The 25,803-nt window shown below is 38.0% G+C and overlaps 2 protein-coding genes across 2 annotated transcripts; one reads left to right on the top strand and one right to left on the bottom strand.

The window, feature by feature from the left end:
• Window positions 1–10,387: 10,387 nt before the first annotated feature.
• LOC119571266 lies at window positions 10,388–11,155 on the bottom strand. Its single transcript, XM_037918658.1, has one exon. The coding sequence runs from the start codon at window positions 11,153–11,155 to the stop codon at window positions 10,388–10,390; it is 768 nt and encodes a 255-aa protein (XP_037774586.1).
• Window positions 11,156–16,775: 5,620 nt separating this feature from the next.
• Window positions 16,776–25,399, top strand: LOC119571265. The gene is made up of 9 exons (XM_037918657.1): window positions 16,776–16,866; window positions 17,571–17,651; window positions 17,777–17,816; window positions 17,968–18,070; window positions 18,195–18,419; window positions 18,690–18,867; window positions 18,986–19,123; window positions 19,261–19,343; window positions 19,478–25,399. Exons 1-7 carry the CDS (start codon window positions 16,776–16,778, stop codon window positions 19,006–19,008), a joined length of 741 nt encoding a protein of 246 aa, XP_037774585.1. The 3' UTR covers window positions 19,009–19,123; window positions 19,261–19,343; window positions 19,478–25,399.
• The last annotated feature ends 404 nt before the right edge of the window (window positions 25,400–25,803 follow it).

Here is a 25,803-nt window from a genome sequence, read left to right as displayed (position 1 = left end):
CTTCTGGTCTCAAAATTGTAGTACATTTTAATTGGTGGTAGATCTGAGCCTGTAATTAGAAGATTGATATTAGGATTATTGATTTGTGCTTACTTAGGGCATATCGAAGTATGTTCTGTAGAGTTGAATATTGGACACGTAATATCAATTGGTATGTTGGTTCTTATTGTCGGCACCATCTGCATGTAGGGCATTATTTTCAAGTTTGTAGTCTATGTAAGTGTGGTTATAGTCGTGTATGTTTTTGTAAAATTCTTGTTAGTCATACATCTACCTTCCTGTATTTTTGATATTGTCCACGGTTGTGGTTTGGTTGTTGTTTTTGATATTAAATAGTCTTTTGTTGTTAGCATGTTATTTAGGTCATTCTCCCCTTGCTGTTTGACTGCTGTTTAATTTCTTTTATGATTTCAGGGTCATGAGGTATGTTCAGGGGAGATTCAGGGTTGTGAGCTTTTTTGCTGCTAAATCTGCAATTTCTTTACTTTATGCTATGGGCTGGGATCCAGTGTACACTTATTTTCGTGATTCGAATGTTAGTGTGTTTTGTTAGGGTTGTATTTAATATATCAAATGTTGATTTGTTTTGGTTTGATTCTGTAAAAGAGTAGGCTTGATTTATGATCTGTGAAAATCAGTTTCTTGTATTTGGGTTATGTATGTATGTTAAGCCTTGTTGACGGCATAAAAGTTGCAGCTTCTAAACTTTCTGTCGCGATGGAAGGTCATATGTAGGGTAAGTTGCTAATCTTTACATAAATTGTGCTGATGTCGAGTTGGACATTTGAAATTTTTAGACACTGTTGAAAATTTTATTTGGTTGATTTCTAGTATTCGGAGTGTCAATATATGAAATGTTTGTGTATACTGATCGCATATTTTTGTAAAGCCATCCATAAAATTTGTTCTATGTATTTTGATATATCATACCAAGGTGGTAATAGATGATATTTGGTGTAATGTTTAGATTTATATTTCTTTAGTTCTTCATAGTTTCGAGTACTTAGGATAAGGATTTCTACCTGATTAGTTTGTATTCTAAATTTCTTTAGTTATCAATTTTTTATGGCAGATTTGTTTGTCAGTTGTATTAATTATTTGTATACATTCGTTTTTTTATTGCTTTGTTATTGAGCACTGTTTGGTGAAGTCAATTGGATGCGGGGGTTGATCTGAAACATCCGTAGCAATGTCGCACTGCTTCACTTTGTAAGTTTGCAATGTTTTTCTGTCACCACTGTTATTTACTCATCGACTTCAATCCATATTTCTACGGGGTTTGATGTAGATGTTATAGAAAAGCAATCATGTTTCTCGATTGCACCCCCCCAATCTTGTGTTGACAATTCTTCATAATATATATTCTGTTAAGAATTTTACTTTTAAATTTCTCTATATGTTTTCCTATGTGAGTTTCCGAAGACATCAATATCAGGGCCGAGTATACTGTTATTGTGGAAAAATATTAGTTCTCTATTGTCTATTTCTATATTTGGATTTGTATGATCTTGTATTTGTGAAAACATATTTTGCTCTTTGATAAACGATATTTTAAGTCCCATTATCAGTCCATTCCTGATACTTTTAATCCTACTTTAAATGGTAGCTTTTCAATGTCTTTATTGATGTTATAAGGCTGTGGAAAGCATTCGCATAGATTATTTTGTTGACTTCTTCTGTTACCTCGATCTGACATTAGAATATTGAAAAGTGTTGGTTAAAGGGGATCTGGTGGTACTCCCTGATGTGTTTATTTTCTGTTTTAGCGCTACTATTATAATGGAAAAGTCTGTTTCAGGAAAATTATTTCTAAATCTTAAAGGTAAGCCTGGTAGTTACATTTTGCGGTTTTGGATAGCATCGCCTTCCTAGTTGCGAGCAAAGGCCTTTTCAAAAGTCAATAGATTGTATTAATAGTATATTTTTTCTCCTCGGCCTATTATGCTGCAGGTCTATTACTTGTAAAGCTTATATTGGGGATGGTTAGGTTGAAAATATTGATCTTGTTTAATTATTATGTTTTTTAGTGGGCCCCCCCCCAAAACCCAACAATTTCTATTTAATGCTTTCAAAAATTCTTCCTAATCAGATGTCCACTTATAAATCTGTAGGTCTTGGCTTTGGGTTCTTTATTTAGATGGATCGATTAAGGATTGTTTTGCTATTTTGTGTACTGGCCTTGGTATCTCTTGGTAAGTTCATGGGAGCCTGTTGTAAACATTACGTTCCTCAGGTCGTCTGTTTGTTTTTGAATTGCTCTTGCATTTCCTTCTAGTTCTTTTGTCCACGTTTCCGTACTGTGAGTTTAGAAGCTTCTCTTTTTCTATCGTTTTTTCTTTTAAGTTTTTAACATTTCTTTAAATAAGTTAGCTTTGATGTTGTGTTGATATGGTGCATTATGTTGATGGATTCCCTCGTCTTTTCCAGTCAAACTTTATCCGTCCCCCTTTGACAGCTTTTTCACTCTGCTTTCCACAACTTTCCCGGATTTCTTTTTCATTAGTTGTAGCTATACTAATTGTTTTCACTCAACAGTTCTTGATTTTTTTTCAATTTACGTCTCTGTTTTTTATTACATATTGCACCCTGAATTCCACCCTGTTTTAGTGGTTGTTCATTAAACTTTTGACCGATGTACCATTTGTCATATGTGTTGGTTGACGTCTATCTTCCTTCGGTGTACTAAGCCACTTACTGGTCAGCAATAGACTCGTGGGGGAAGTAACCATGGATTGCGCGCTAACTCTATGTACGGGAGTGGATTACGTGGCAATACAGAGGGTGTACATGAGGAGAAAAACTTTGCCGTAGCGCAACATAAAAGAAAACTACTACATGGTAACTACCCACAAATAGAAACCATATACTGTAACAGAGATATCATAGTACAGAAAATAAGTACTTCTATAAACCATCTTGGATTATTCAACATCCCCTAATAAAGATGGGTATGCGATTGCAGAATCATCCTCTGATATATTAAAAAATTTCAAACTCTTTGGTTACAATTTTGGTCACCTATATCAGGGATCTGTGGTGTAGGAAATAAAAAAATTGAATACCTTCTCTACTTATCTTAATGATATGATAACGACTACACAGGCTTGATCTTGTTGATTACTTGATTTCGGCAAGTTAATTAGACGGGTTCAACCTCTAAGTTACAGATTTAACTACCCCCACTAGATCAGATATAATTTCTTAGGACCTTGCTTAGAATGGCAGTCGTAAGGGCATGTACTCTGTCACAAGATGAAAGTGCAATTGTTGTGCTTCACTTCATGATATCACGGTCCACTTATGTAATGAAAAATATCTGATATGCTTTTCTGTCTTCGATGATCCAGCTGATCAAAAAACCTGGATCGAAATTTCACGCCTTCTAAATTTGAAGCCATATGTATCGGTGCCTTCAATAATAAGACAGTTTAGCTACGTAATGGCTTTGTGTGTTTTGTATACCGTGAAATTTTTGAACCACAGCACAAATCTGGTCTAGTACTGTCAAACATATATGAGACACCAACTATTTCTCGTAAGACTTGAAAATAATCATTAGACATACGTGAGGCGTACTACTAGTATCAATGTTAATCCTGCATAACATTGACATGTGAATCTATCCAAAAATCTTCTAATATTGGTTGATTTACCTCCACGTAATCTTTACCTGTAAACAAAGACATTCCAAGAAACAGTTAATTCCTAAATCAGTCATTCTCAATTTTTGAAAGAGATCCTAAATTCGTTCACAGAAGAATATTACTGTAGCAATACTAAATCAACCATAGGAGTACAACATACCCTGCCTGCTGCTTATATACAGACACTGACACTCTGTGATTGTGAATCCTTTGAAATAAGATTTATGGATTACACTATTCCACATCCTGCCACTTTGTTTCAGACCATAAAGTGACTTTTTCAGTTTACAGTACAAAACACTTCCATCACTATCTTTGTCCTTATAACCTTCAGGTTGTTCTACATAAATTTCATGATCAATATCAGCATTCAAATAAGCTGTTTTAACATCCATTTGGTGTTTTACCATGTTTTTCTGTACAGCTACATCCAGTAAAGCACGAAGTTTAGTCATTCTTGCTGTTGGAGCAAAAGTCTCTCCGTAGTCGATGTCTTTTACCTGTGAATATCCTTTGGCGACATACCTCGTTTTGTATTTTTCTTCTCCGTTTGGTCCAGGTTTTACTTGATAGACCCATCTTCCGCCTACAGCAGTATGTGTCTCAGGCAATATGGTAAGTTCATAGGTGTTGTTGTCTTGAAGTGAAGATATTTCCTCGTCCATTGCTCTCTTCCACTGGTGTCCCTTTGGAGATGAAATAGCCTCTTGATAGGTGGCTGGTACTGGGTTATGTGACACTCGGTAGCAATGATGTATAAAGCTATTGTGTGTCACACTGGAAATACTATCGTCCAGTTCATCAGTAATGTAGTCATCTAATTTTGAGGGTTTTCGCCTTTCTCGAGTTGGATATCTTCTTTCTTCACTTGTGTTACCTGGTGGCTTGTCTTGATTTTCTTAAAGGGATTTTTGCTGAAGTCTAGTCTCCACCAGTATGTCATCTTCATCTGAGGTTTGCTCGTCATTTGGTGACTCGGCTTCAGTGGGTAAGTTTTCCATGAACATAACACATCTTATTTTCTTTACCGTTTTACTTTTGGGGAAATAAATCAAGTAGGCTGGACTCTAGTCATCATAGCCCTCAAATATTCCCTCCTTACTCCTTGGATCAAGTTTCTGTTTCTCTTGTTCATATGCAAAACATCTTACTCCAAAAATATTCATTTTGCTAATGTTTGGTCATCTTCCAGTAAGCATTTCTACTGGAGTCTTCTGAATTCTAGGATTATAACACCTGTTCCTGATATAACAAGCAGCCTTCACAGCATAGGCCCACATATCTTTGGGTAATTTGGACTCAATTAGTAAGCATCGAGCCATGTCAAAGACTGATTTGTGTGATATCTCGACTGTTCCATTTTGATGTGGAGAGTATGGTGCAGAGAATTCTTGTTTAATCTTATTCTCTATAAGGAGTGTTCTGAATTCCTGATTTGTAAATTCTGTTCCATGGTCACATCTTAGCCTTTTCATATTGCCATATGGTGCTGTTTCTGCAAGATATCTCTTCATTGCATGTACTGTATCACTCTTATTTCTAATGAGGTAGATTCTAAGAGCTCCTGAGTAGTCATCTATAAAAGAGATACTGTATCTGTAACCTCCTTTAGCTGCTGGATCAATAGGTCCTACTAGATCACAGTGTACTAAATCCAAAGGTTGTTTAGCCTTTTTGTCAGGCTTTCTATTTCTATACTGTGTCATCTTACCAAGAACACATGTGGTACAGCTAAACTTCTCTTTACTCAATATGTGCATCCCATCGACAGTTGCTTCAAGTTTTTGCACATCTGCCACATTGCAGTGCCCTAGGATTTTATGCCATTCCTCTAGGGTGTGCTTTGCTTCTCCTAAATGGATCTTGTTGAGTTTCTCTATTTTAGAGTTTTTGTTTAGCTTATCTCTACGTAAATAGAACAATTTGTTTTTCTCTATAATGTCGAATATCCTGCCATCCTTGGTAGTTAGTGAGCTGCCATTAGGTGAAAAAGTAATGTGTGTCCACTCTTAATGGCTTTCCATACTGACATGATGTCTTGTTTAAATCCTGGTATGTACAGTGCATCTTTTAACACAATACTTCTTGAGTTGCCTTCTCGATCTTGGATGCAGTCCTTGACATCACCAACTCCTTGTACAGTTCCTTGCTGTCTTTGGCCATCTGCCAGCTCTATGTAATGGTTTTGTGGATCAAAAGACTCTTGAAATCTCACAAATTTTGGTTCATTTATCTCTATGTGTGAAGTGCAACCACTGTCAATCATGAGTAAATTTTCTTCTGCTTCTAAGCTTGATATATTCTGTTTTCCAATGTCACACAACTCTGAGGTCCCTTCAACAGGTCGTAACCTTGATGAGTGTGTTACATGGAAAGAGTATTCATAGTTTTGTTCTTCACTTGTGTCATTTGCAGAATTTACTGAGATATTGCTCTTCCTGAGGTTCTTCGCTCTGCATTCAATAGTATTGTGAGTTCGTGACTGATGAAGTTCACACCATTTCTTATTATTCTAAGGTTTGTTTACTCTTTTAAACTCACCACCTTTATAGCATTTAAATGCAAAATGGCCTGGTTCACCGCACTTAAAGCATCTCTTCTGTTTAACTGTGCTATTTCCATGGGCAACCATTACTCTTTCTGAATCAGAATTTTCTCTGAGGCGATCTTCTTGACTTAATAAAGCTGTCTTTAATCCAATGAAATCATATGGAGGGTCGCGTTGATTTGCCACATCTACAAAATTCTTGTACTTAGGTGGAAGTCCTTTCAGTGTACTTGTCACCAAGAGACGATCACTAACATTCTCACCTGATTCTCTTAGTGCTGCTACTATTTCTTCTATGGACGATAGATACTCTGTAACACTGCCATCTTCCAGTCTTTTGTTTATAAATGACCCCCATAAAGCATATAATCTGTGGTTTGTTTCTCTCCTGTAATACTTTCGTAGCACTGCCAAAGCTTTCACACCGTCTCCTTTTGCTTCACGTTTTATCATGCCAAGGGACGTTCTGTCTAGATAACCTGTTAGATAACTGTAGATTGTCCTTTTGGCGTTCTCCAGATTATAGCCATCTGGGCGTTCTGAAGCATTTTTATCAAAAGCGAGATGTAGTTTCATAACATACAAAGCGCCTTGAAAATGTTCTTCCCACAAGTCATAATTATCCGCATTACCATCAAATTGCTTAAACCTGTGCCCATAACCTGTTGGTATGCCACGTAGATCCTCCTCAATACATAGAGTTAAGCGCAGCAACTCCATGTTTTACTATCCCCACAACGAGTCATATATGCATTGACCAGTCAAACTTGCTTATTACACGCAGAGAAGATGAGTTCTTCTGACATACCAACACTATGTTATGTAGTAAGTTGGTTAATTCTTCAAAAGTTTTTATGTTTTCAATATCTTTTCTTTCTATCTCTTTTTGGTATTTTTTCCACCCTTCTTCTATGAATTTCCATTTCTTTTCTTTAGATTGTGTTTTTTTTGGAAGGTTATCTTTTATGATAATTGGTTGGTGGTCACTGCCTACGTTGTATCCTGTCTCTACCTCTAAGTGACTTAATGTTGGTGAGGCTAAGATTATGTCAATAGTGCTTCCTTTTCCATTATTGGGGTCTACTCTTGTAGTTTGACCTGGGGGTGTTAATAATATTAGGTTATTTTGACTGATGAGATCAAATATGTTTTTTCTGTGATGTTAGTTAATCTTTGATTTAAATTTGGGTTCCAACATGTATGATGTGCATTAAAATCTCCCATTATTAATTTTGGATCATCTATTTGATCTATATAGTATTCTAGTATTTCCCTACTTATATTATTACATGGGTTGTAAAAAAGGAGTATGTTTAGCCATTTGTTTCTATAATTCATTTTTATTCCCAATACTTCTATTTTTTTTGTAAAACGGTCTCTTAGATTTATTGGTTTGTTTTGTAATTCCTTTTTATACAAAATGCTAATCCCCTCCAATTTGTTCTTTTCTGTCTTTTCTAATTATTCCATAATCTTTTAAGTCAAAATTGTCTTTTTCTTTTAACCAAGTCTCACAGAATCCAATTAAATCTGGTTGCTCTTTATATGTCATGTATTCTAAATCTGTTTTTTTATTCAGTACCGACCTGATATTACAGAGAATTATTTTATTCATTTAAATATTTCATGATTTCTTTGATAATTGGTGTTATTTCATTTATTGTTTCTGTTATAATTTCTATCATTTTTTTTTTAGAGTTCATGTTGATTGTTATATTTCATCATCATCATCAAGGGGCTAACGCCGACGGGGGCGCATGGCCGCATCCACCCTTCGCTTCCAGCCACGAGGATCCCTCGAGGCGAGTCTCCAGGCAGGCACACGGCCCATCTCTAGTTCCTCACGACAGGTCTCGTCGAGCTGCCCAAGCCATGATCTCCTAGGACGTCCCACAGGTCTCCTCCACCCAGGGTTGTCTCGCAGAGAGACAACCTGGTGGGCAGGGTCGTCCATAGGGAGGCGAGCTAGGTGGCCATATAGCCTGAGTTGGCGATCCCGGATTATGCAAGTAACAGGTCCCATGCCAGTCTCACGGTGTAACCGCCGGTTGGACACGTGGTCCTGCCAACTGTACCCCATGATCCGGCGAAGGGACTTGTTACAAAAGGCATCAAGGCGAGACTCCAAGGCACTGGATAGCGTCCAGGTTTCGCTTCCATAGAGCAAAACTGGAAGTATCAAGGCCTTGAAGACACGCAGCTTGGTCCTTCTGCATAGGTACCGACATCTCCAAACGCTCTTGTTGATCGAGTTCATGGCTCCTGTTGCCAGACCAATCCGTCTACTGACTTCCTGGTCTGACAACCCAGAGATATGGACTACGCTACCAAGGTATGTAAAACTTTCTGTGACTTCAACGTCCTCGCCGCAAGCATGGATCGACTGAACGGGTTCCCCTAACAGGCCCCCAAAGTCCTGAATCTTGGTCTTGGTCCAGGAGACCTCTAAGCCTAGGGGCTTCGCCTCATTGCTAAATGCATCAAGAGCCGCCACAAGTGACTCCAAGGACTCAGATAGGATGGCAACATCGTCGGCAAAGTCAAGGTCCGAGACCTTAATATTGCCTAGTGTTGCTCCGCACTGACTTTGGCTAGTAGCTCTGCCCATTATCCAGTCCATACAAGTGTTGAAAAGTGTGGGTGCAAGGACACAGCCTTGCCTCACCCCTGAATTAACAGGGAAGAAGTTCGACATACCCCCACCACACTTTACAGCACTTTCAGTACCAGTATAGAGGCTTGCTATCAGGCCAATAATCTGTGTCGGAATTCCCCTGAGCCTCAGGATCTCCCATAGCGATTCCCGATGCACCGAGTCAAACGCCTTCTTGAGGTCGATGTAGGCTGCAAGCAACCCACGACCAAACTCACGACGGCGTTCCACAATTACTCGAAGCGCTAGGATACGGTCTATTGTGGACTTGCCAGGAGTAAATCCAGACTGCTCCGGTCTCTGGTGCCTCAGTAGGTGGTTGCGGATCCGTTTCAGAAGAATGTGAGCGAGAACCTTGCCTGGTATGCTGAGCAGTGTAATGCCACGGTAGTTGCTACAGTCCCATCGATCCCCTTTCCCCTTCCAGAGAGGGATGACCACGCCCCTCAGCAGGTCAGGGGGAATGGTACCAGACTGCCAAATGGCAGTCAGGACTGTATGCAGGCCCCGAGCCATAGGTTCACCCCCAGCCTTTAGCAGTTCAGCAGGGATATCACATATGCCTGCAGCTTTCCCACTCTTCAACTTGGAAATCGCCAGCCTAACCTCTGTTAGGGTAGGAGGTTCCTCGCTGATGGGTGGGTCCGGCACAGGCACTGAGACATCGCTTGCATCCAAGCTAACTGTTGGAGGATCCACCTGGTACAACTGTTCAAAATACTCAGCCCAACGTTCACGAATCCCAACATGATATATTTGATATTACATTAATTATATTCTTCATTGTTTTCATCCATGAAAATTCTTTTATCTTTATTTAGTTGGGTATCTTTTTGTGTTTTATAACTACTTGTTGGAGTTACATCCCTCAGTGGTGTAGGTAAGGACCACGTTATTGGGGAATCTTGAGTTCTTTTTGGTAATGGCTTTTCTATTGATTTTGCTGTGGTTAATTCATCTTTCTGTGAGTTTTCTCTTGTTATGTTTTCCTCACCTCTTTGGTCTTTGTGTGATTTATCGTGTTTGGGGTTTGTTGGGGTTCTTTGCCCTAATGTTATATTCTGGGATTGGCTTAAGGTCTGGGCATATGATTGTGTTTTTGTGAGTTCTGTTGTTTGCATGTTTGGATGTTCTGTTGTTTGTATGTTTGCATGTTGTTTGTATGTTCGCATGTTCTGTTGCTTGTATATTTGCATGTTCTGTTGTTTGTAGGTTTGCATGTTCTGTTGTTTGTATGTTTGTGTATTTCTTTGTTGGGTGTTTGTGTGATTTGTGTTTTGAATGTTTGTTGGGTTTTGTGCAAGGGCTCTAAACGTTAAAGCTTCTTCTTTCTGAAGAGGCTTTAACTCTTGAAACTTTTTTTTTATTTCCAAATCGTAAGGCATTATGTTTTTTGTGTTTATGTTCTGGGCCTCTCTATGTATTTTGCATGAGCTTGTGTTTGGTGGGTGGTCCTCATGACAATAAAAGCAGTAGTCTTTGTTGGGGCAGTCTTTAAAGTTATGGTTAAACTGACTGCATTTACTGCATCTTTGTTTGTTTTTACACGTCATGATCCCATGTCCATACATCAGACACTTGAAACATTTTGGTATGGGGAAAGTTATGATGAACTGAGTAAGATGTATGGCCTATTGCTACCTTCTCTGGTAGTCTGCCTTTAAAAGTCAATCTTAGGGACTTGGTTGGAATCCACTTATTTTCATTTTCTTTGTCTCTGTTACTCTTTTTGATTCTTGTGACTTCTACTATTTCAATGTTATTTCCACCTATTATTCTTATTTTCTCTGCTATTTCATCTGGGGTTAGATCTATTTCCACTGGGAAGATTGTGCCATATGAGCATCCTATGTTTCTGCTTGATACCGGCTGTTTGCATTTAATTTCCCAGTCTCCCAGTTTTTTTATTTGATTTAAAGGTTTTAATTTTGAAATATGTACCTCAAACCTTATGGCCTTCCCTGTTCCTAAGACTCTGAGGGAATCTTCAATTATATATTTTTGGAAATCTGATTTGTTTAGTGCATTTGTCAGTTTTATGGGATTGTTGAAATTCGAGGCTTCAGATTGATCACTTAAATTAATAAGAACTACATTTTGATTTTCTTGCCTGTGCATTGGTGTGTTATCAGTTGTGCTCGCGTTGTGATCCGTGGAGTTTCTGCCGGTTTCGTTTTTCTGGGGGTGTTTGGGGTGCGGGTCTTCCTCGCTGTCGCTATTCTCTCGTGGTCTTCTGTTCGATTGAGAATCGTAGTTCATATCACTTTTGCCAGGGTATTCTCCTGGATCTGGATTGAGTATTGTGTCCATTAGATTGTATTATGTACACTGCACTCAAGAAATTTGCAAGCACCGTTAGATGTTTACTCTATCAAGGTACAAAACCAAATCCCCAAAATAGATATTTGTTTATCACGAATAAAAACAAAACATACAAAATTAAAACAACATCTATATAAAATAAAAATGGAGACAGACCCAACTTGCCGATGGTGCCAACATGAAGCAGAAACCATAGAACACCTAACACTTCAATGCCCAAGATTTAACTCGTATAGAATGAAATTATATGAATCATTAAAAAGAATTAATATAAATAATCCAATTATGTCTCTTATAATAACAGGTGAAGAATATTCATCAGCTAAGAAATACTACATATTAAGACATTTCAAGATCTTCCTACAAAGATCAAAAATAATAGACATAATATAAAAACTCCAATTAACAAAGAAGAACCAAGCATCAAAGATCCAGGGAATATAGACTTCAAAAGTCTAAAACCCTATAAAAGAAGAAGAAGAAGAATATACTCGTGTAGCTCAGCAGAGCTCCGTATTTTATTCACCTTTTCCCCTCAAATGGAGCAACCAAACATATAAAACAATATGAAATAAATATGTTTATATTTGTGCTAATGTATTTTGTAACGTTCATGTTCAACAGGTGTTTTTGGAAGTCTTGCTGAACTTAATCTCCGTGTGTGTCTTCATTGCAGAAGATTATCAGTTGTGAGTACAGATATTACTTTGTATTTTTATGCACTAATGTAAATTTTCGTATTACAGAATAGAATCACATGCCACATGATAAATTTTTTTTCTTTTTTTTATGAACTAATCCATCCTTTTCAGTCGCGTCTTTGAGGTCTGCCTACCTATTGGAGAAAGTGCCTTCCAAATTATTGAACTGTTGAATGTGTGCTTCCTGGGCCTATTCTTAAGAGTGAGTAGTTACCCTTTATGATTGATATTGTTTGCATTCAACATTCCCCTCTTCTGTTAGCAGTATATATGTAGATTTCAAATAACAGTGAAAATTGTTTAATCTTGTTAACAAATTTTCAGTAAGTATGTAAGAACAGTTTTCATACATATACTTCAAAGTATGTACAAGTTCCTTAAGGCAAAATCAGTACTTGCTTTGTATTAAATATGATGATGAGCATGATCCACTTATATTTCCAGATGGTGTTAGCCCCAAACATGAGGGCTTTTCTGTCCTGTAAATACACCATTGTAGATTATTACACCATACCACTAGTCATCTTTGGAATGATTCTTGGAAGGACTTTCATTGGTATGTTTGGACTTTAAGTATGTAGTTGAAGAGAATAAATAGTTATAATTGTTAAATATAGTAGTGTGCCTATACTGACAAGATTTTTGTATAAACACTCTCTATACGAATGACCCTAATGATATATGTGGTAAGGGTTGCATTAATACCAACCCTTGCCACAATGGCAGATATTGAAAGTAAACTGGCTGACAGGCTTTGATAAAAAATACAGGTATTCACATGGTGCGGATTGTCTTTGTAATGAAGATTGAAGAAGTGGGAGGTGATGCTGAGACGTCCCATAGGTTTGTCATCATAAAGTACCTGTCCAGGATTCTAGCTTGTTGGTTTATGGTGGCTGGGTTCATACATTTTGTAAGTAAGGATATGAATACTTTTGTAGAACAAGTCATTTTAGTTTTTGGTATATCTGATATCAATACACATACTGCAGAAATATAGAAGAAATTTGCATAAACAGCTACATGCGTGTAAGCAACACACATGAACAAATTGCAGGTTGAGAGTCATGGCAACCTTTTTGGATTGGAGAAACCCCATGACGCACTATGGAACCTGGCTCTACTTCACAATAACAGCAACTGCTATCGGCTATGGTGATGTCCCATGCAAGACAATAGTGACCAGAATTTTTCTCACCTTATTCTTACCCATTGTTTTGGTAGGTTAGATGACTCCTCTTCGCATTTCATAAAAATATAATGCAAGTAAATTATTTTATATGTTTTATGGAGTTGTTAATAGAATATATTGTGTTGAAGAGAACACAGGATGCTCTCTTATTTGATTCATTATTTTAGGCACTGTATGGAAAGTACGTACCAAACTTAGTACTGAGGATAATTTCCACAGTTGTTCCAAAATTTAAACCATATAGGCCGATGTTGTCTGGCAGGATAGTGTCTACGTAGTTTTCTTTCTGTTTCTTTATTCAATATTAATGTGATATAAACTGAAAATCCTGCATACTGGCAGCGGCATCGCAGGTGGTGTTTCTGTAGGTGTTACGTGAGTTGCCTACTTAATATCTTCCCCGGTATTTCACTAATGGTAGACTAAATGACACTGATAGTTCCTGACATCTACTTTACTTCATTTCTTGTGAATTGGAACATTACTTGTTCTCCATTTTAGTGGCCACTTAATTAGGCTGATGAAAACTGTTATTAAATAATGTGGCAAGTGGCTGAGATCATTCGTCATCACATCTGTGGAGCATGCGTGGACTTGGGTCATCTCGACCTACAACTTTTATTTCCTTGAGGTCCTTTAGCAATCGCGATACTTCTGGACGTAATGTTCAGGATGGTTAATTTCTCCATTATTAGTGCAGGAAGTGTTGGTGGTCAACAATGAGGGTCAGGTACTTGCATCTTTTGAGCAGTGTTTTACTAGTGCCTCTGTACTGAGGCACACTCTCTCTCTCTCTCTCTCTCTCTCTCTCTCTCTCTCTCTCTCTCTCTCTCTCTCTCTCTTATCTCTCTCTCTCTCTTATCTCTCTCTCTCTCTCTCTCTCTCTTATCTCTCTCTCTCTCTCTTATCTCTCTTCTCTCTCTCTCTCTTATCTCTCTCTCTCTCTCTCTTATCTCTCTCTCTCTCTCATCTCTCTCTCTCTCTCTCATCTCTCTCTCTCTCCCCTTCTCCTCTTCCTCTCTCTCTCTCTTATCTCTCTCTCTCTCTCTTATCTCTCTCTCTCTCTCTTATCTCTCTCTCTCTCTCTCTCTTTCTCTCTCTCTCTCTCTCTCTCTCTCTCTCTCTTCTCTCTCTCTCTTTCTCTGTCTCTCTCTCTCTCTCTCTCTCTCTCATCTACTATTCATCAATATTCTAAGCTCGTGCTCTCTCTCTTGCTCTTTCTTCCTCGCCGATGTGTCTCATTCTCCCTTCCCCCCTTTTTACAAAAGAGTAATTTATTGGTTACGGAGAAGGTAAATGTAAAGAATTTTAGCTTTATGCTCTCCTACTTTTTTCAAGTTAATTTTTCTTTTTTTGCAAAGTTCCAAGACTCACAAATGCTTTTTCTTATTTTCTTCCTATTCGAGCTTCCCTCTACTGTTCTTTATGACAGCATCAGGAGAGAAGGGCTGTTTGATGGCCTTGTATGGATAGAATGTAAGTATTTGTGCAAATATTTCAGTTTTGGTTATGATTCTGCAAGTTTTTGTTAAGGGACGTTTTTTCATTAAGTAATGTTATTTTTCACACTCTTTTTCTATTTTATCTTACAGAAAGCGACAGCGAAAGGAAGGTCCAGATTCTAAAAGTATGTTTTTTTCTTCATGATGTCTGAATAATTTTGATTTGTACGTTTTTTGTTTTAAAGGACAGTAAATTAAGGACGTCAGTTATACTTGATTTTTAAAATTAATAGAGTATGAATACTTACTAAACTCGTATTTTCTCTACAGGACCTCATGCTGTGCTTCTGATCTGCCTGCAAGAAGACAAATGACAGAAGTGAGGATTTGTTGTCCTCTGAGAATGATTTTCTGAATCATACTTGGTAAGCCTTAGTTGTTCTTTTAAGGATATCTATGATGTGTTTCCATATATCCTGAAGATATTGGGTAGTGGTCTGCATTGATTTGTTTCCAATCCCATTCTTTTCTCTTCTTGCCAAGACACAAGACGAGCTGAGTTCTCTTGATTTGTCGCGGGCATGTAGTGTCTTCATCATGGCAAACCAGGTTCACAGCCATTGGACCGAGAAACCTTGCCCGCCTCTGAGGTCCTATTGTGTTCAGCATCTCACCTCCACAGGATCATCATCATTGGACCACTCGACTACCTGAGGAAAGAATGGGTCGACTACGGAGATCCCAGAAATTTATTTGCAGCTGTGAGTAATGTCAGGCTTTTGATGGATGCATATATGCCTCATGGTCGCCTCCGAATTAGATTCATTCTCTTACTCATCTATTACCCGAGTGAGAGGTCATCTAGACATATGCTGAAACATGTGCATCTATGATTTGTTCATTTTTCATTAACTTTGATGTTGCTATGCTTTTTTATTTTTTTCCATTTCAAATTGTATGTCTTTGCTGTACTAACTGTGGACAAAATATATTAAATTATTTGTGCAGGGTTATCCGTGGGCCAAAGAACCGAAAGGTCGTGAAACTGGGCCTCTGCAGAGTGCGTCCTTCTCTGTGCTGAACCTGACCAGAGAAACTGGGTTCAAGATTCGACTTCGCATTCGAATGCTGAAAACGACTCGAGTCGTTAGTCCGCCCAGGAATAGGTGGGCTATGAGTGAGTACAAATATCTTCAGGGAAACTGATGTTAAAATTATTTAAAAAAAATATGTTACCAGAAGGGAAGGGCATTGGATTCTTGTTTTATCATCTAAAACTGTTTTACAGTGTATGACCCATGGACCCGGGTAATGCAACTTCTGTCACCATATACTGATGGGCCGATGACACATCAGTGACACTTGCATGGGGGTAGACAGAAAAATTCCCTGCACTCTTCACTCCTTTGCATTTTGTAGGTTTCTTTTGAAGTGTCTTCTACAGTATTTTTTCATATCAATGGTATATGTGTATTGCTGATTTTTTTATTTCCTTTCTATTATCTTTTACCAAAATAAAGTATTATAATTATTTGTTTTTAGCTATGGCAGGTTCGATGTCCAGTTTCGCATGCACACTCATGCAAGGCGGACTAAATCGCCAAATCCCTTGTGGAACAAGGGTAGGACAGTGTTTCCCGTTTTCAGTATTTCTGATAACGGTAAGATGAAGTGATATTTCAATATAATAACAATATCAAGAATTGGCAGTTGGTAAGTTCGTATTTTCTCATGACGTTTCTCTCCTCAGTTATATGGGGTTCAAGTACAATACTAGATCCTGTAGATGAAGGATGAGGGAATTTCACAGCAGAGGAAATAAAGAAGTCTTTCGCAATCCCTGCAAGCAATATGCTATGCAGAGGCTTTCAAATGTTTCTACATCAATATGCCAAATTACATCCGCGACATGACCTCCCTTTGAAGTTCTTGGGGGAGGCCTCTCAGTCCATACCCATCAGTTAGAAATTTGGCATTTGGCTTAACCTGCACAGCCATTCAATGCCCCTGCATCATTCTCACACGGGTGCCATTGTGGTGGCCTCACAAGTATTTTGTAAGAGTGCCTACCTACAAGTTGAATCTGAGGCAGCATTTCCCAGATTCGAACTTCGTGCAAGGCCAGGCAGGAAACACGCCAAAACAGTTTTGATATTGATTCCCTTCCCCCCTCCGAGAGTTTTCTATATTCTCCCTTTATATCTCTTATTCCTTTACGTTTTCCCACTCCTACCCCCTCCCCTCCCTCCCAGTCAAAATCACATCTGTGGAGCATGCGTGGACTTGGGTCATCTCGACCTACAACTTTTATTTCCTTGAGGTCCTTTAGCAATCGCGATACTTCTGGACGTAATGTTCAGGATGGTTAATTTCTCCATTATTAGTGCAGGAAGTGTTGGTGGTCAACAATGAGGGTCAGGTACTTGCATCTTTGAGCAGTGTTTTACTATGCTCTGTACTGAGGAACTCTCTCCCTCTCCTCTCTCTCTTCTCTCTCTATCTCTCTCTCTCCCCCCTCCTCCCCCTCTTCTCTCTCTCTCTCTCTCCTCTCTCTCTCTCTATCTCTCTCTCTTCTCTTATCTCTCTCTCTTCTCTTATCTCTCTCTTCTCACTCTCTCTCTCTATCTCCTCTCTCTCTCTCTCTCTCTCTATCTCTCTCTCTCTCTCTCCCTCTCTCTCTCTCTCTTCTCCTCTCTCTCTCTTATCTCTCTCTCCCTCCCTCCTCTCTTCTCTCTCTCTCTCTCTTCTCTCTCTCTCTCTCTCTCTCTCTCTCTCTCTCTCTCTCTCTCTCTCTCTCTCTCTCTCTCTCTCTCATCTATCTATTCATCAATATATCTAAAGCTCGTGCTCTCTCTCTTGCTCTTTCTTCCTCGCCGAATGTGTCTCATTCTCCCTTCCTCCCTTTTTTTAACAATAGAGTAAATTTATTTGGTTACGGTAGAAGGTAAATGTAAATGAATTTTAGCATTTATGCTCTCCATAACTTTTTTTTCAAGTTAATTTTTCTTTTTTATTGCAAAAGTTCCAAGGACTCACAAAATGCTTTTTCTTATTTTCTTTCTATTCAGAGCTTCCATACTGTTCTTTGTGCCACGGCAGTCAGGATGAGGAAGGGCTGTTCGATGGCCCTTGTAAATGTGATGAGAATGGTAAGTATTTGTGCATCAATATTTCCAGTTTTGGTTATGATTCTGCAAGTTTGTTGTTAAAAGGGACGTTTCCCATTAAGTAATGTTATTTTTCAACACTCTTTTGCTATCTTTTATCTTTACAGGAAAGCGACAGCCGAAAGTGAAGGTCCAGGATTCTAAAAAGTATGTTTTTTCTTCTTCATAGAATTGTCTGGAATAATTTTGATTTGTACGTTTTTTGTTTTAAAGGACAGTAAATTAAGACGTCAGTTATACTTGATTTTTAAAATTAACTAGAGTATGAATACTTACTAAACTCGTATTTTCTCTACAGGACCTCATGCTGTGCTTCTGATGCTGGACCTGCAAGAAGACAAATGACAGAAGTTGAGGATTTTGTTGGCTCCTCTGAGAAAGATTTTGCTGAATTCATACTGGTAAGGCCTTAGTTGGTTCTTAATAAGCATATCTATGATTGTGTTTCATATATCCTGAAGATATTGTTAGTGGTCTGCAATTGATTTGTTTCCACATCCCATTCATTTTTCTCTTCTTGCCAAGACACAAGACGAGCTGAGTTCTCTTGATTTGCGCGGCCATGTAGTCGTCTTCATCATGGCCAATCCAGGTTCACCAGCCATTGGACTCGAGAACCTATGCCAGCCTCTGAGGTCCTATTGTGTCCAGCCCTCTCACCTCCACAGGATCATCATCATTGGACCACTCGACTACCTGAGGAAAGAATGGGTCGAGCTACGGAGAATCCCAGAAATTTATTTTGCAGCTGTGAGTAATTCAGCAGCTTTTGATGGATGCATAAGTAATGCCTCATGGTTCGCCTTCTGCATAATTTAGATTCATTCTCTTTACTCATACTAGTTCCTGAGTGGAGAGGTCAATCTAGACATATGCATGAAAACATGTGCATCTTATGAGGTTTGTCATTATTCATTAACTTTGACGTTGCTATGCTTTTTTATTTTTTTTCCATTTTCAAATTGTATGTCTTTGCTGTACTAACTGTGGAGCAAAATAGATTAAAATTATTTTGTGCAGGGTTATCCGTGGGCCAAAGAAACCCGAAAGGTCGTGAAACTGGCCTCTTGCCAGATGTGCGTCCTCCTCTGTGCTGAACCTGAACCAGAGAAACTGGGTTCAAGATTCGACTTCGCATTCGAAATGCTGAAGACGACTTCGAGTCGGTTAGTCCGCACCAGGAATATGGTGGCTATGAGTGAGTACAATTGATTCTTCAGGGAAACTGATGTTAGAAATTATTTTTAAAAAAATAATGTTAACCCAGAAGGGAAGGTACATTGATTCTTGTTTTATCATCTAAAACTGTTTTACAGTGTATGACCCAATGGACGGATAATGCAACTTCTGTCAGCCATATTACTGATGGGCCGATGACACCAGTCAGTGACACCCTTGCAGTGGCGGTAGGACAGACAATTCCTCCTGCACTCTTTCACTCCTTTGCATATTTGGTAGGGTTCTTTTGAAGTGTCTTCTACAGTAATTTTTTTCAATATCAGTGGTATATGTGTATTGCTGATTTTTTTATATTTACCTTTCTATTATCTTTTACCCAAAATAAATGTATTATTAATTATTTGATTTATAGAACTATGGCAGGTCAGATGTCCTCAGTTTCGCATGCACACTCATGCAAGGCGGACTATCGCCCAAATCCCTTGTGGAACAAGGGTAAGACAGTGTTCTGTTTTCAGTATTTCTTGATAACGGTAAGATGCAAGTGATATTTCTAATATAATAACTAATATCAAGGAATTGGCAGTTGGTAAGTTCGTATTTTCTCATTGACTGTTTTCTCTCCTCAGTTATGATGAGGTTCAAGTACGACTACTAGATCCTGTAGATCTGAAGGATGAGGGAATCCACAGCAGAGGAACATATGAAGAAGTCTTTCGCAATGCCCTGCATAGCAATATGCTATGCAGAGGCTGCCAAATGTCCTACATCAATAATGCCAAGATTACATCCGCAGACATGACCTCCCTTTGAAGTTCTTGGGGGAGGCCTTCTCAGTCCCTACCCCATCAGTGTTAGAAATGTTGGCATTTTGGCTTAACCTGGTCACAGGCCATTCAAATTGCTCTGCACATTCTCACACGTGTGCCAATTGTGGTGGGCCTCACAATGTATTTTGTAAGAGCTGCCCTACCTACAAGTTTGAATCTGAGGCAGCAGTTCCCAGATTCGAACTTCGTGCAAGGCCAGGCAGGAAACACGCCAACAACGTTTTGATATTGATTTCCCTTCTCTCCGAGATGTTTCTATATCTCCCTTTATATCTCTTATTCCTTACGTTCCCACTTCTACCCCCTCCCTCTCCCAGTCAAAATCTTTAACCATTCTAAATCCAGACACTCCAATCTCTACCTCTCATCGCCTACCCACCACAATAGACAATCTAGGTGATCCACCCCATCTTTTAGCACATCCTCCCCTACACCTACCTCTTCCTCTGTACCTCAGACGTCTGCCCCCTCTTCTGAAAAGTGTTTCTTATGAGGGGAAGACCTCCCCAATCAACTCCCTTTCAGATACCCATGGGGACATTTCAGACTTTCTAATCACGGCCCCAAAAACATGTCCAGCCATCATCTACACACCAATCTGTTATCATTCCCTCTACACTTAAAGCAACTGCCGACATCCATCCTCCCCTTATCTTGTTCCCCTACACCCCTTCCTCCCACTCCCTCTCAACACCCCCCCGCCCTGCTCCATTTAAATTAACCACCCTTCCTTCCCTGTCATTCCTTCTGCTCCCTTATGGACACAAGTAACTCCATTTTGTCACAGTGCCCTTCCCAGACCCTCCTTTTTCTGGTACTTCCCCATATCCTTTGTCTCATTTCCCGAGTCTTGTTCTACTTCTCCCAACACCCATTTTTATCCTATCACTTGTATGTTTCAAGATACCTCTTCTACACCGAAATACTCGCAGTTTCTGTTCTCACAGACCTGTAACCTCTTTTTGATCTAATCGCCCCTAACAGCCCCTTTTCTCTTTGGCTAATTCCTGCCTTACCCCATTTCCTCACCCTCTTCACACCTAAAAGGATGAGTCCCAACTTCTTGTGGCATAATCTGTTGAGAGTTAAAGGAAAATAAGATATACTTGTGTCTTATTTTATTATATCAGTGTCCATTATATAGATAAAACATTATCAATTCTAAATAATACTTACTCAACAGCCTCATGCAATGTCATGCTTTCAAAAGAATCGGACAAACAGGTAGTGCAGATAAGGGAGCTTCTGCCAAAGTTGTACTCTTCCTCCCATGTCAAGTCATGGGTCTGCTGGAAATACAGCATTTGGTTAAGTGACACAAGTTTCAAACTTCGCTAACCCAATGTATCAATAGCCCTTAGGAAACTTGATTACTAACAAAAACACCAATGAACTTAGATTAATGGATGTACGTACATTGTCCATATCTTTAACCATATCTTTCAAAATCAGGTTTGCCAGTAATGTGGAGAACCCAGGGACGAGGCATGAATAGCCCATCAGTTTAAGATTAAACTCTGCATAGCAGAAGATGCTCACCTCGCCGTCTTCTGCTCTTGGCTGGTACACCTCATCAAAGAGTTTCTGTAAATTACAAATCTAACATATGAATCTAAACTATTCAAGTAAATCAACAATATCAAATGAACTGTCTCACTGGTACCAACTGGTATGTGAAAGCAACCTTGCTTTTGCACTGAAGCAATTCCAGGAGGACTGGGGAAGTTCTAGATCTGGAGACTTCTAATGCTGAGGTGATGTTTTGGAAGTCTTCCCCTTCCTGGTCTTTGCTATTTTGGTTTGAGAGGAAAATGCATGCCTGGGCTTTATCGATCTGGAAAGGAAATGGTAAGTTCAAGTCCTTTACGTAAGAGTCTTTACGCTAGACCACACTATGAAAAAATACTAATAAATCAAAATTGCATAGAAAGGGTTCAATCTTCCTTCAAGTCTGAACAGGAGTAAAGTAACATGATTACCGCAGCAAGTTCTCGACCATCTTGAACCAGGCCTTGGACAGGATGCAAGGCATGGAGTGGTGATTCACCATCCTCACACGGAGTACAACTGCAATTTTGTTCAATTAAATACAAAAGATATGGTGTCACATTAATCAACAATGACACTATGCATTAAATATGCCTCAATTCAGAGCAAGAAATTACAAAGTGTATGAAGTTGCTGGTGAAAGGAGAAAACATTAGGGCCGGATTCACTTAACACTCTCTCAGGATCGCACCTTAGGCTGCGGCAGTAAGGTGTTCATACAACATCCAGAGTGGGGGCCGATTGCTGATCACTAGTAGCATTGCAGATTGAACACAAAGAGCATTCAATCCCAACCTTCCTAAACGCTGTACTCTTTCTACATTTTTGGATTGGACATTTAATTTGCTAAGAAACATACTTCCGAGTGATACCAGATTAAAAGAAATCAGTGAAGTGAGGGAGTCGTCAATGCAGCTTTTATAATGGGAATCGCCCTGTGAAGCACCACCGGAAGTCTTTATCAAGTAGGTGAAGAGTTAGTGTGTATAAAGCACAATATACTTGCCCAGAAAGACCAGGTCAGCATCCCTGTGTATCCCTGTCATTATAAAAGTGCGGATCTTCTGAGTGTTCAGGTAGCCACAAAACACAATATGCCTGATGAGAGGTAATTAGGGAAAAATATTAAGAAAGAAAAAGAAAAAAAAAACAGTAAAGAAATAAAAAGGGGAGCTTGAAGACAAAGGCAACTCGGCTCCCTCTCAGACTTCCTTTCTACTCCATTTCTTACAGTGCTTTGCTCTTTTTTATCTGCAGGATTTTCAGTTTATATCACATTAATATTGAATAAAGAAACAGGAAGAAAACTACGTAGACACTAACCTGCCAGACAATATCGGCCTATATGGTTTAAATTTTGGAACAACTGTGGAAATTATCCTCAGTACTAAGTTTGGTACGTACTTTCCATACAGTGCCTAAAATAAAGAATCAAATAAGAGAGCATCCTGTGTTCTCTTCAACACAATATATTCTTTTAACCAAACAACATATAAAACAATATGAAATAAATATATGTTTATATTTGTGCTAATGTATTTTGTAACGTTCATGTTCAACAGGTGTTTTTGGAAGTCTTGCTGAACTTTATCTCTGTGTGTGTCTTCATTGCAGAAGATTATCAGTTGTGAGTACAGATATTACTTTGTATTTTTATGCACTAATGTAAATTTTCGTATTACAGAATAGAATCACATGCCACATGATAAATTTAATATAAAAAAATTTAACATATAAAATAATTTACTTGCATTATATTTTTATGAAATGCGAAGAGGAGTCATCTAACCTACCAAAACAATGGGTAAGAATAAGGTGAGAAAAATTCTGGTCACTATTGTCTTGCATGGGACATCACCATAGCCGATAGCAGTTGCTGTTATTGTGGTGAAGTAGAGCCAGGTTCCATAATGCAAGTCATGGAGTTTCTCCACTTCTAACAGTTGTCATGACTCTCAGCCTGCAATTTGTTCATGTGTGCTGCTTACATGCATGTAGCTGTTTATGCAAATTTCTTCTATATTTCTGCAGTATGTGTATTGATATCAGATATACCAAAAACTAAAATGACTTGTTCTACAAAAGTATTCATATCCTTACTTACAAAGTATATGAATCCAGCCACCATAAACCAACCAGCTAGAATCCTGGACAGGTACTTTATGATGACAAACATATGGGGGGACGTCTCAGCATCACCTCCCACTTCTTCAAACTTCATTATAAAAATGATCCGCACCAAGTGAATACCTGTATTTTTTATCAAAGCCTGTCAGCCACAGTTTACTTTCAATATCTGCCATTGTGGCAAGGGTTGGTATTAATGCAACCCTTACCACATATATCATTAGGGTCATTCGTATAGAGAGTGTTTATACAAAAATCTTGTCAGTATAGGCACACTACTATATTTAACAATTATAACTATTTATTCTCTTCAACTACATACTTTAAAGTCCAAACATACCAATGAAAGTCCTTCCAAGAATCATTCCAAAGATGACTAGTGGTATGGTGTAATAATCTACAATGGTGTATTTACAGGACAGAAAAGCCCTCATGTTTGGGGCTAACACCATCTGGAAATATAAGTGGATCATGCTCGTCATCATCATATTTAATACAAAGCAAGTACTGATTTTGCCTTAAGGAACTTGTACATACTTTGAAGTATATGTATGAAAACTGCTCTTACATACTTACTGAAAATTTGTTAACAAGATTAAACAATTTTCACTGTTATTTGAAATCTACATATATACTGCTAACAGAAGAGGGGAATGTTGAATGCAAACAATATCAATCATAAAGGGTAACTACTCACTCTTAAGAATAGGCCCAGGAAGCACACATTCAACAGTTCAATAATTTGGAAGGCACTTTCTCCAATAGGTAGGCAGACCTCAAAGACGCGACTGAAAAGGATGGATTAGTTCATAAAAAAAAGAAAAAAAAAAATATCATGTGGCATGTGATTCTATTCTGTAATACGAAAATTTACATTAGTGCATAAAAATACAAAGTAATATCTGTACTCACAACTGATAATCTTCTGCAATGAAGACACACACGGAGATTAAGTTCAGCAAGACTTCCAAAAACACCTGTTGAACATGAACGTTACAAAATACATTAGCACAAATATAAACATATTTATTTCATATTGTTTTATATGTTGTTTGGTTGCTCCATTTGAGGGGAAAAGGTGAATAAAATACGGAGCTCTGCTGAGCTACACGAGTATATTATTCTTCTTTTCTTTTATAGGGTTTTAGACTTTTGAAGTCTATATTCCCTGGATCTTTGATTCTTGGTTCTTCTTTGTTGATTGGAGTTTTTATATTATGTCTATTATTTTTGATCTTTGTAGGAAGATCTTGAAATGTCTTAATATGTAGTATTTCTTAGCTGATGAATATTCTTCGCCTGTTATTATAAGAGACATAATTGGATTATTTATATTAATTCTTTTTAATGATTCATATAATTTCATTCTATACGAGTTAAATCTTGGGCATTGAAGTGTTAGGTGTTCTATGGTTTCTGCTTCATGTTGGCACCATCTGCAAGTTGGGTCTGTCTCCATTTTTATTTTATATAGATGTTGTTTTAATCTTGTATGATTTGTTTTTATTTGTGATAAACAAACATCTATTTTTCTGTTTTTTTGATCTTGACCATTCATTTGGTTTGTTATCTTTGATATAATAGTTTTTTGTGTTTAGAATTTCAATCCACTGTTCTTCCCATGTTTTTCTGTTCTTATTTTTTATCTCTTTTATTAGATTGTTAATGTCTTTTGTTATGGCTGTGGAATTTATTAATTCATGTGCTTTTTTGGCAGCTTGATCTGCTATTTCATTGCCTCTAATGCCTTTATGTGACGGTATCCATTGTAATATGATATTCTGTTTTTATTTTGCTAATGTGAGTATTGATTGTTGTATTTCGTATGTGATTTGTTTGTATGTTTTGGGTCTGTGATTTACTATTAATTGTAGTGCTGAAAAAGAGTCTGTGAAGATTACCGAGTTTGCTATTTTGTTATTTTGAATGTAATGTAATCCTTGTTTTATTGCAAATAACTCTGCTTCGGTTATATCTGTGCATTTTGGTAGCTTCCAGATTGTTGTAATGTTAACATTTTGGATAAATATTGCTGCTGAGACTGAATTTGGCTCTTTTATTTTTGATCCATCTGTGAAAATTTTTTGTTGTTGCCTATATGTTATATTTTCTAACATCTGAAACTGTTTTTTAATTATCTGTTCTGAAAGGTCTTTTGATGTACCATTTATAAATTGAGTTCTTACATGTGAGATATCATACCATGGTGGTACTGGGGTGATGTTCTGTACTATATTTGTTATATTTATTTTTAAATGTTTACAGGTTTCAATGGCTCTGTAAGTTAACAATTTTTTATCTTTGTTTAGATTATATTCTTTGATATTATTTATTACTATTTGCTTTATTGGTGTGTTATCTGGTTTCTCCAATATTTTTGCTAGTTGTATACATTCTATTTCCTTTTTTCCTATTTCTATTGGTATTTTGTTAGTTAATGCTTGAAGGGA

The sequence above is a fragment of the Penaeus monodon genome, unplaced genomic scaffold (genome assembly GCF_015228065.2).
Source record: "Penaeus monodon isolate SGIC_2016 unplaced genomic scaffold, NSTDA_Pmon_1 PmonScaffold_57, whole genome shotgun sequence".
Lineage (NCBI taxonomy): Eukaryota > Metazoa > Arthropoda > Malacostraca > Decapoda > Penaeidae > Penaeus > Penaeus monodon.
This window is presented reverse-complemented; position numbering and strand designations above follow the sequence as displayed.